The 11555-nt window shown below is 39.5% G+C and overlaps 1 protein-coding gene across 2 annotated transcripts; it reads right to left on the bottom strand.

Annotated features, from left to right (window-relative positions):
- Positions 1-1455: 1455 nt before the first annotated feature.
- idh3b (isocitrate dehydrogenase (NAD(+)) 3 non-catalytic subunit beta) lies at positions 1456-9245 on the bottom strand. 2 transcript variants are annotated; one of them, XM_051413933.1, is made up of 11 exons: positions 9126-9245; positions 6913-7086; positions 6559-6679; positions 6292-6352; positions 6061-6193; positions 5536-5669; positions 5314-5416; positions 5045-5191; positions 4769-4863; positions 4574-4634; positions 1456-1972 (listed from the first exon to the last, which is right to left on the bottom strand). In XM_051413933.1, the coding sequence occupies exons 1-11, from the start codon at positions 9165-9167 to the stop codon at positions 1895-1897; spliced, it is 1149 nt and encodes a 382-aa protein (XP_051269893.1). In that variant the 5' UTR covers positions 9168-9245; the 3' UTR covers positions 1456-1894. The 2 variants fall into 2 exon arrangements, with proteins under 2 accessions (XP_051269893.1, XP_051269892.1); XM_051413932.1 differs by lacking the exon at positions 1456-1972 and adding an exon at positions 2932-3573.
- Positions 9246-11555: the final 2310 nt, after the last annotated feature.

Here is an 11555-nt window from a genome sequence, read left to right as displayed (position 1 = left end):
GCCCCGTCTCTTCTCTACTCGGTTTCTCCACAGCCCGCAGTGACACCTGCCGGCCGAGCTGGAGCTTACACCTTCCCGACCGAGCCGCCGGAGCAGGGCTTCCCACACCGAGGAGCCGGGGACCTCCAGGGGTCCATGAAGGGGGCTCTGACTCAGTTTCAGTGTCCCTTTCTGCTCATCAACCCAACACCTGATGAAGAGGAATGTGACATACTTACATAGGCTATTGCTATTGTTACTTAATGTGTGTATGGATAAATAATTTAATAAAGTATATGTGGCATTACACAAGGTGGTTTGTGTTTCATGGGGACACATAAATTGTTCCAATCATAAATAAAGTGACTGAGATTTTATTGTGAACAGAACATATTATTGTAAACGTGAACTTAATGAAAAAGCTGAATCATAGGAAAAATAAATATGCTAACAACTGAGAAAAGAAAAGTACGATAACTGAATTCTTATACGCATACAAAGAATTACTAATTAAACACCTTTATACTGTGCTTTTTTAAAACTAAATGGTTGGAGGTAAAGTATGTTGTAAAGTACAACATTTTATAGTTATTTTTATACATTCTAATTATGTAACTAAATAAATATTATTTCTGGGCAAATCAAACTATATTTGTGACTTTCTACACGCTACATTTAACTACATTTTTGTCAGTTTCTGGGCTCTTTACCATACAGGTCAGGTCTGTTGCCCTAAAAGGTTGTTCAATGTGTTAAGTAAGATAAGGGTTTTAAAGGTAAAAGCTTACTACCATGTCAGATATTATCAATATTATATTAGTGGTAAATGTTAATATTGCAGTAAAAGTAATCAAATATTAAATATTGCCTCATAAGTGGAGAGGGATATTTTACAGCTCCAACTGTGGATCATTTACTAATTTAACAAGAAATTGCCAACAATGTTGATAAAAAATTAAACATGCCAAAAAAAACCTGATAACAACTTCTCAAATGCTCAAATATTTGCTAGTTTTCTTTTCTGACTGTTCATCAGACGACACAATTTGAATTGGGTTTAGGAAAATTGTGGCAATTTGAAAAAAAATGTTCTGGGCTTGTATAAACCAAATATAAATTATTGAAACCAAAATGAAAACAGTAAGTTGCAGGCCTACATACTATACACACTGTGCACTCGAGAAAAAGACCAGTAGAAACATTATGGATGTAGGCAGTTTTTTCTCTTCAACTATTCTTCTGCGCAAAGCAACAGTCCATCATATGTCTGTCACACTCTCTCATTTAAATTTCTTATATTCTCCAGTCAACCTGAGTTGCAAATGTTTGGACACAGAGGCCTTGGCTTGGATTCGAGTTCCTCGTGCTGTGAGGTGATGCGTGCTGACTGAGCCATCAGCAGTCATGATGAACCTTTTATGACACTAAATACTACATCAGTCTTCTATTAACAGTCAGGCAAGGATTTTGCACACAGGATGTCATATCTCATTTATTATTCATGCCTCATCATAAACAATGAAGCAATAAAGCTAAAACTTGAGGTTAATAAATAATATGATATACATACATCATGTTTTGACTGCTGGTTAATGTCCAGACATACAACCATTGAGTAGAAATGACAGGATCTTGCCAGAGATCAGAATGTGAATGGCTGGATTATAAGACAACATGTTCAACACATCTTTTCCCCTTAGATGTCACAGTTAAATGTATTCTGCTCAACTGCAAACCAGAGTTTGTGGATATCATAGCTGTGCATTACATCTGCATTTAACTGTGTTTAAGTTGGAATAATGTGTGTGAGCTGTTGCTGGAATATACTGTGTGCGTACAATCAGTCTGTGTAACAGGAAGTAAATAAAAAAGCCTGTGTGCGTCTCGGCAGCTGAGAGATTTGCAAATACAATGCTTAGACCGCCAGGTTAGCAATGACAGCTTGGGTGAACTCGTCGCTTGTTGCATAGCCTCCCAGGTCTCCAGTGCGCACCTGTTGCAAACATAAGGACAGTTTGTTACTATATGCACAGCTGCAGCAACACATGTCCACATATTAGAGCCTGCATGTTAGAGAGCCTTTAAAAATGCACTCACAGAATACAGAAATAGTGTGGTAAGTGAGTCGTACTTTTAGAAAGCTATGTTCTCTTCTTTATTTTCTCACAATTGTTTAACATTACTAGATGCTGAGAATTAAAATATACCAGTCAAATAAAATTCAACCAGAGTAAAATCCTTCAAAGTCCATCAGTGACTATTAAGAAAAGACATGTTAATATTCAATATTACATAACTCTTCTGACAACCTTTAGTAGGCAAGTAAATCTCCATGAAAGATTTGTGAACAAAAACGAAACTAAATTGGAGAAAGCAAAAACAATAAAGGACATGACAGTTTTCACTGGTGGGTGGAGTACATTCTCCAGAAAGGTTCAAGATATAACGGCACCAAAAGTCAAAACAAGAATACAGTTGCTAATATATTTTTCATAGTTATCTTTTATTTGTAGTTAACAGACTACTTGTGAAGTCTCTTAAACTGCGTACAGTGATACAAAAGCCTGACAGATGAAGTGGTGACATAGAGGAGCACTGTTTTAAATGTTTACAGCACCATCTTGAACAAAGCCTGTTTACATATCCACCATAGTCCTTGGAAATGATTTTTAAATATAAAAATACTGACTTTACCCACTTCATTTGCTGACACAAGACCAAAAACTGAACAGATAATCTACAACATAACACATTCATATTCATAATTCAACCTAGTGTATATGCTGCAAAGATGTTATTTTTTAAAAAAAAATTTTTTTTTTTTTTTTTTTTTTTTTTTTTTTTTTTTTTTTTTTTTTTGGAAAATTTTAATATTTTTTTTTTTTTTTTTTTTTTTTTTTTTTCATAAAAAGAAATTTTTTGTTTTTTTTGAGTTTTTTCAATAAGAATGTGTTTTTAAAAACATCAAGAGATGTGTAGGTCAGAAATGTTGTGGTGGGTCATGATGTAGCAATGTTATACTGTATATTAAGGTACAGTTACAGCCTTTAGATGATTCAGTTATGAGGCTATCAGAAAATGAGAAGAACTTGAAGCAATGTGGTGGTGAAGTGTGAGGCAAAAGCAGAGTAGCTGATAAACTGTTGATAAGGGCAGTCTAGTTGCTAACAATGTGTGATAGCAGAGAGGTAGCCTGTATGGCCAACACGGCTGAAACACTTGGACAACTGAGCAACAAGCACAATGAAATACAATAGAAAGAGATACTCTGATGGACAGTTGCTATGAGGAAAGATGTAAAAATGTGTAATATGAATCCTTGAGAACAAGCCTTACAGGCTGCACATTTTTAGAAATATATAAAAGCCCCATTGGTATAAATCATCATCATGATGCAACGGATGGTGCAGTGAGAGGGGAGGTGAGTCTTAACATGCGTCCAGTTCATGTTAAGAACAACATCCTTTTTTAAAGAAATGTCAGTGAGGAGTGCGATGAAACATCTTAGTAAACAGGTCGGTGACGCAGGTTTTCCACAACAGCATGCACAAAGTCGCCAGTGGTAGAGTACCCGCCAAGGTCTCGTGTCCGTACCTGCGACATCACACAGATACACACAAACACACATACATACAAACACAGGGGATGATGGGGTACAAGGAGAGGAAGGAATTCAAGGAAGGGGGAAGAGGGAGAGGAAGGGCACTTCAGACAACGTGCAGGCAAATTCTGCTTTCAACTGAAAGGCGTTCTTTAAAAATGATAATTTCTCACATTCACACAGCTGCCTCGAACACAACGTTACCCCAAGTGAAAGAACAGCTTTTGACACTTTTTATAGAAGAAAAAAAAAAAAATCAGTCCTGAAGCTGCTGTTGCTGAATCATTTTACAGCTGAATTAATCGTGCATTTTATCCAAAGGACTAAGGCCGAATGACTGCATGCTAGTATTCTTGTCAGTGTAAATTAGTGTCAACATGGAGCAGGTGTAAAAGGCAGTTAGTCCAAGGAGAAAAAAAAAAAAAAAAGATTGGTGGTTCTGGAAAGAAATGCATATACTTTTCACATTTATGAGGACAAAATTGAGGAATTGAAGAGAAATACAGGAATAAGTAAGATGCGTAAGTAAGATGAGCAGATATTCAATCTCAAATTAAGTAATCAAAGGCTCTCTAACATGCTGAAGTATAATTTGCAGGTTGTTAGATGAAGGCATGCATGGCTCAAGAGCTGCTATCATTACACACAACATGTTGGTGTCATCGCTGGTATCTGACCGATTTATGTGGAAAAGCTGCTCAGCTGTTCGGGGTCGCTTGCTGAAAATGATCAATTTATATTTTTCATTTTCTTCAGTGCCTGCAGCATTTTGACACTCTGCATATATTAGAAATACAGTTACTGACCCACACACTTCATCTATCTGAAGCAGAACCATGATTTATTTTTGCTCTGCTTGGATTAAGAGAAAATGTTCCTTCTTGGTGTTATGAGGCATGACAAACTGTCGCTCCACATTCACAGCCAGAATGTACCAGTGATCACACAGTAGGTAAAAAAAACAACTAATCACACACTCACACTCACACTTACCTTGCCCTGTTTGATGACCCTCTTGACAGCATCTGACACCATTTGGGAGTGATATTCCAGGCTGCAGCACAATACAGTGACAATTAAGAGGTGGCCAGAGCTGTCTTGTACATGTGTTTTCTAAACACCGTTTCCTAAAGGGGGAGGGAGGAGGGGGGCAGTTTTCTTACTATAGGACCTAAGAGGTTGACTCACTTGAGGTGCCTGAGCATGTTAGCAGCACTGAGCAGCATGGCTGTGGGGTTGGCGATGTTCCTTCCTACAGCTTGTGCAAAGGGGTGGCGTGCACCCTGAAAGAAAAAAAAAGAGAGAGAGGGGGGCTCCAGAATGATACTGTTGCATTGTTGAATAATCAAGGGTAATACCTATCTAAAACTAACTAACTCTAAACAGAGGAACAGGAAGAATTACTGACTAGATACACAGATGCAAAATAAATAAAAACAGTGGAAAAGGTCAGTGGAAACTCACAGTCTCAAACACAGCATACTCTGCACTGTAGCTTTCCCCAGGAACAACTCCTGCGCCTCCAACCAGCCCTGCTGCCAAGTTGTCGATAATGTTACCATACAGGTTGGGCATTACCAGCACATCAAACTGGTATGGGTTCTGGACCAGCTGCAGCAAAGTAACACAGACAATGATGTTTTAACACAAGAAATGGAAAAGTCAACCTGAAACCTAATCAGCAAATCAGTAATTAATAAGGTCAAGAGAGTGAGCTGTGAGGCTGTATATACCTGCATGCAACAGTTATCAATGATTATGTTCTCATATTTGATTTTGGGGTAGAGCTCTGCTATCTCCGCACAGCTCTGCAGAAACAGGCCATCAGCTAACTTCCTGTAATAAGAGAGGATGAAGACAAGTGATGCTGGAACCGTAATGCAAATCATCACCCAAATTAACACTATTTAATTAAATAAATAATTAATAAAAGGTATTATTTTCTATTTTCTTACATGATGTTTGCTTTGTGAACAGCGGTGACCTTGTTTCTCCCCTTCTTGGTGGCATAATCGAAGGCGAACTTGGCGATGCGCCGTGACTTCTCTCTGGTGATGATCTTTAAACATTCGATCACACCTGTCACACTCTACAGAGAAAGAAGAAAGTACATACATTTTAATACAGCCATTACTATTTAGGCATAGACTAACATCCACTTTGCAAGAGAATGAAAACATCACAACAACAGCTAAAGAGTCATTCTATGAGAAGCATTGAATGTTTAGTCCCTCGTATGAGTGAGAAGTGTTCAAAAGAAAAACCTTAATTAAAAGGCGCGCACACACAAACACAATGCATCATCTCGGTACCTTTGTCAGGGTGACTCATCTTTGTTTTGATACCCGGTTCAATGCTGGCCAAATCTCTGCCTGTTCAAGGGAAATCTCCCTCTTCAAAGAAAGAACCCTATCCTTTTCATGTGGTTTTAAAACCGCTGTTCAGCCTCTATGACTGCAGTGAGGAGGAGTGTTGTTTACCTCGTGCTCCAGGGAGCTGTACTCCCCCTCAGTCTGTTCGCGGATGATGACCAGGTCCAGGTTATTGTGGCGAGTGCTGTAGCCCGGCAGGCTGTTAACATGAACCACGTTAGCAAACAAGTCCAGTTTGCGCCTGTGGAATGGACAGGGGAGATAGAGTTATTTAAAAAAAACAAAAACACACACATAAAATGCACAAATAAAAATGCACAATTTGTTTTCTGGGTTTACCTCAGTCTCATCTCATATGAGGCCAGCTCGCCTTTGAACTCCATGGGTGTGTGAATCTTTCCTGGAAACCAAGCATGTCACAAACACATGTGTCTATTTCATTCTCTTAAAAACCTCATAACGTATTGCTGCCTTTTAAATAACTCATATTTTGTTGTTATTAAGAAGGAAGTAAACTAAAGCACTACATAAAATAAATGTATTATTATTGTTATGATTATTTTTTAGTAACTATGGAGGGGAGACCAAAGAAGACCAGTGAGCTACCTTTCATGGCCACTTTGTTGTTCTTCATAGAGGTTAACACTTGTTCCAGCTTCTCCTCACTGGCCATGTTCTGTACCTCGCTCAGGTGAAACTCCTCAAATTCTACCGGGACATCTCCTGCCTGGAGACGAGACAAAAACAAGTCAAGAAATGAAAAACAAATACATGACAGCATATACTAAGGCTGAATAAGCACAAAGTGAAGCAAGAGCAGGATAAAGATGAAATGTGAAACATAAAAATAATATGAGATACTCTATTTTTTGTATTTTCTTCTACTCGTAGCTATAGTTTGCCATGTTTTCTCAGAGGACAAAAGCTGTTCATGATTCCATCTGTCACTGTAAAATGTACCTTGAACACGTCCTTGACAGCAGTCATCAGCTCAGGTCCGACTCCATCCCCAGGCACCATCGTGACCTTGAAGGTAGCATCAGCGCGGGCTGGTGGGGCTTCTGGGCTACAGAGACCAGTAGACACACTCAGTGGTCGAGAGGCCAGCTGCTGCCACCGGGGGCCGCTCAGGCCCTGAGGATGGGAAAGAAGACACAGTCACAACAAGCACAATACCATGAGACGACATACTTTTGTCCATTTTTTGCCACATCGTAGTAGTTCTCCTTTAATATGTCAGGGTGCAATAATGATAATGGAGCTATTATTGTAGCAAAACTATTTACAAATGTGAGGAATCTGCAAATGAGTGTGTTCAGATCAGATTTGTAAATGTGAAAAAAAAAAAAATTGCATTTGCATTTTTGCATTTCCAGTCTGATGACAGGGAAGTCAAGGTGGTTTTCTTGCCGGGTTTGGCTCCTGGCCCCCTCGGAGCTGACTCTGCCGTAACCCCAGCTAGGGCCTTTGGAGGTCACCCAACCTCCCTCTCACTCCTCTCCACTTCAGCCTGAACCCCCAGAGCCGCTGTAAACCACCGTGGTACCGAACTCCCTGTCGTCAAACTGCCTCCAGCAGTGCAGAGGCTGTTTGGGCCATGTTTATTTTCCAAAGTACTGTAAGTTACTTATGACCTCAAGGCTTTTGTCGGACCGAAGTGGGCGTTGCTACTGAGGCACACAGACAAATCGCTCCTTAAAATGCCTCACAAACACAAAATGCTATGGCAGAAATGTAGCAAAAGTCACATGTAAAAAGAGCCAATTCAGAGTCCTGCCCGAGTTGTAACCGATGAATTGTCTGTATTTCCAGCTCTTGGAGCAAATACTTAGACTTCTCAGCCATTAATGTGTATGTCTGCACTTACAGATTTGTCTACAAATGTACAAATCTCAATACATTTGCAAATCTGATTACGCACACATATTGAGACAAAGTTACACAACTCTCCACTCACATTTGTAAATAGTTTTGCTACAATAATGGCTTGTGACCCCTTAAAAGGTCCAGTGTGTAACATTTAGGAGGTTCTAATGGAAAAAAATTAATATAAAATCCATAGGTATGTTTTCATTAGTGTACCTGAAAATAAGAATTGTTCATTTCTTTTTGGTTCTAGATAGGGGCATTCGTGTTGTTTGCCTCTGAATCAAATCTTGTGAACAGATCCTTTTGTGTAGAGCTTTAATGATTAGTCAATTAATAAATTATTTGAAAAACAGAAAACTAATCCGCAATTCCTGTCTGGTTAGTTTATGTATAAAGGAGTATGTTAATTGATTTTCCAGAAAATTATGTAGATCACAACATGTATCAATGTGACAATATAAAATTACACATACTGTGATAATATGATAATGGATTTTATCCATTTTGCCCCGTGCCAGTCACAATGGTGCAAATTTGAGTCGATAATATTGAGGTGGGCCGAGATGTGTGTAACTTTTTTATTTATTGCTGTAGACATGTTTCGAGAAGACCCTGAATGACCATCGACCACTGAGCAGTGGGCAAAATACACAATTCACTTCAACTGTCATCTGTCAGAGAGGCAACTCACCAACAAATACACCTGCAGTTTTAAAGTAGACTAATTAAAGATAATCTAAGAAAACCTCCCACTGACATTTAAGAATCTCACAAAGGAGAAAGCTGGAGATCTGACTGACAACTAACACAAAACTATCACACCAGAGGCACATTATCTTTAGTTAACAGATGAACCTGGTCTGCTCTTTCCAAGGCAGCTGGCTATCAGTGAGCTATCAGTTAGCTGGTGGTTAGCCTCAGTAAGTTAAGTGCTGCTGTGATGGATCACTGAGGACAGAGAGGTTAACTACATGCCAGGGTTAGCTAGCTCTTTTAGCTTCTTCTCTCACATACCCAAGACACAGTTTTTGTGTTGCTATTGATTTATATCTCCTGACAACCGATATTTTTTTTTCTCGCTGACCAACTTGACACTTTGAAGGCTAACGTTACAGGGGCCGTTCAAACGGAGGGTTAGTGACTGAGGCTCATTAGCAACAAGACACCGATGCCGGTCAGTCACAGTCTCTCGTCAACAGTTTATGGAAACGCAGTGATTGTGTTTTTACTAAATTACAACTTCAACCACACCAACTCTTTTCCTGTGTGTAAAATAAGCTTGTGAACATCGTCTATGCACTCACCTTGACCAATGTTACCAAGCTTCCTCTCAAGGCGGCCGCCATCGTTACGGGAATGCAGCGGCTGTGCTACTTCTTCTTCTGTGGTGCGGCAGCGGTGGAGCCACGCTAGCTTTAGGACAACAGAAGAAGAAGACAAACTGCTTTATTATAGTGCCCCCATTTTGACAGAGCAGTAAATGTATGTGCTGCGACGGGTGATAACTGCCTCTCCCTCCACTGGGGGAGGGCTTGAACACGGGGTTTCTTTTAAAATGTGATACAAATATGAATTACCTGTTGTAGTCAGTAACCTACTCCAACTATCACAATATTAAAGTAATGTAACTTGATTACTTTTTGTTACTTTTGGATTACCTCAAAACCAAGTATGCAAATAAAGACAAGAAAAAAAGTGTATTTTATAAGACAAACAATGTAAGCTTAGTAAAGATTACTGATTACATGTAATCTGTTACTCCCCACCCTGCTTACGTGACACAGTCACTAAAACATGTAGCTTATATCTTCGACTAAAAGCTAAACCTCTTTTAAAACGTCTTCTGAGACAAGAAACAGCTGTTGGGGAATAAAAAAAAGGGGAAATATTTGCATTGTGTGTAATAATCTAAACATCTGAATGTTGTCATTGCTTACACCTGAGAGAAAAGACAAACAAGACACTTACAAAATCTGTATAATGTTGTATCTGACAAAATGTCTGTATCTGTAGCTATAGGCCGCGTAGTGTACTAGCACAGTCTCACAAAACAAAACAAGTCAAACAGAAAAACAACACATAAGCAGGAAACTGTCTGTAAACCTTTATGCTTTATTCCCATTTGCATGGGTATAAGATCACTCTTTTGAAAGGTATTCAACTAAAGTTATGACGAGATAGAAAAGCAGGTTTAATGTGGATGGCAAATTGAATGTGAAGACAGAATGGCAGAGAAAGAAAGAAAGATATGGTGAAGAAGCAGGAAAACAATACAATTTGATCCAATACAATAATGTTGCAATAAATACAATCTGTATGTAGCGTATACTGTTCACTTCACTTTGAATGATTCAGGGGGAGCCCGGGAACATGCTGGGATTACAGTCATTGTGTCGGAGTTGTTGTTGAGCTGAGCTCAGGGGGGCCCAAAATGTCTGGTGGTGCCCTGTGTCCATCTTTATGTGGGCAGCTGAGGATGCACATTTTCACACTCACTTGTGAGTCTTTCTCAATATCTTGCCCATTGCTCATAATATTATCTTTCCAATTATGTGTTGTATAACTTCTGTATTGTTGTAACATTATATTTGCTGCTGCTATGGCCCACCCTCTGAAATGGGTCCATCCTAAATAGGTCAGGGGATTCCCAATCCTATTCCCGGCAAGTGAACGTCTCTAATGATACACAGAATGACATCAGATTTTAAAATCACCAACATGAAGCTGTAGGTCAGCAGTCACCCTCTGACATCTGTCAAATAGTCATCATTTACCTTATTGGGCATTTCATTTGGTTATTCATGCTGGCTTAATTTTCTCTGGGGGCCAAAGCAAGGCATTTGATGAAATGTGGAAATTTGGCCCTGAGTCAGACCTCTCAGGCTGTCCCACCTCTGTGCGCAAATCCCTCCTGCTTGGTTTGCTCCTCTCACATATGCAGCATCAGTTTTTCTGAAGTATAAAACAAGTTTGAAGTACCCAGAGGGTCTAAACACTCTGGCATATTCACATTATTATCACAGGAAAACAGTTTTTGTGTGCGCCTCCTTTAATATTGTGTAAGTGCTGCGTTGTGAACTTGATGTTCACGGTGCCCTAAGCAGAGTGGACCATTGTTTAGATTTATTGCACATGGACCTGAGCTATGAGCCCAGAATTGGTGGTATTGTACACAGTTATTAGGGCCTCATTGTTTTAATTAGCATCTTTGAGTTGACCAGGCATAAATGTAATTTTTTTTGCCTGGACCAAAAGCCCTCATCCGCATCGCAGATCTTGGCCAACTTCTAATTGGCTAATTCACTTAACTTGACTGGGCACGATCAGGGCTTATTAAAGGACAAAGAAAACAACAGCTATGTTTGCATCACCATTTTTTCCATCGTAGGTTTATATCTCAGTAAAGGCCCATTCTCCTCAGCAGTGGACACGTTGTCTGGACCAGCTGAGTTGTCTGTAACAATGCCATTTTCTCTGTTTAACATTTTTTCACTGATGAATGTGGACTAGTTTGACCGCTGACTGCAGTAAAGGTGAGGAGGCTCTCACAGTCTGTTAAGATATTACTCTCAAAGATGTTCGTGTTGGAGTTCTTTGCCTTCAGGAAGCTGTGGTCCAAAACCGGTCTGGAAGGCAGTGTTGTCATGGATGAACTGAAGAACCCACCTCAGGCAATGTTCCTCCTGTCTGGCCCAATTTATGAACTCCACTTTATGAACTGAACTCTCTTTAAC

Source organism: Dicentrarchus labrax, unplaced genomic scaffold, assembly GCF_905237075.1.
Source record: "Dicentrarchus labrax unplaced genomic scaffold, dlabrax2021, whole genome shotgun sequence".
In the NCBI taxonomy this organism is placed as follows: Eukaryota; Metazoa; Chordata; class Actinopteri; family Moronidae; genus Dicentrarchus; species Dicentrarchus labrax.
Note: the sequence above shows the minus strand (reverse complement) of the source record. Positions and strands in the feature narration are given on the sequence as shown.

Bases quoted from the DNA above. Each gene is read 5' to 3' on its own strand.
- idh3b (XM_051413932.1), bottom strand. From the start codon at position 9,167: ATGGCGGCCGCCTTGAGAGGAAGCTTGGTAACATTGGTCAAG. The intron at 7,087-9,125 runs GTGAGTGCATAG...TCCCATCCTCAG, and splicing joins GCTTGGTAACATTGGTCAAG to GGCCTGAGCGGCCCCCGGTG. The intron at 5,192-5,313 runs GTATATACAGCC...ACTTTGCTGCAG, and splicing joins TTGATAACTGTTGCATGCAG to CTGGTCCAGAACCCATACCA.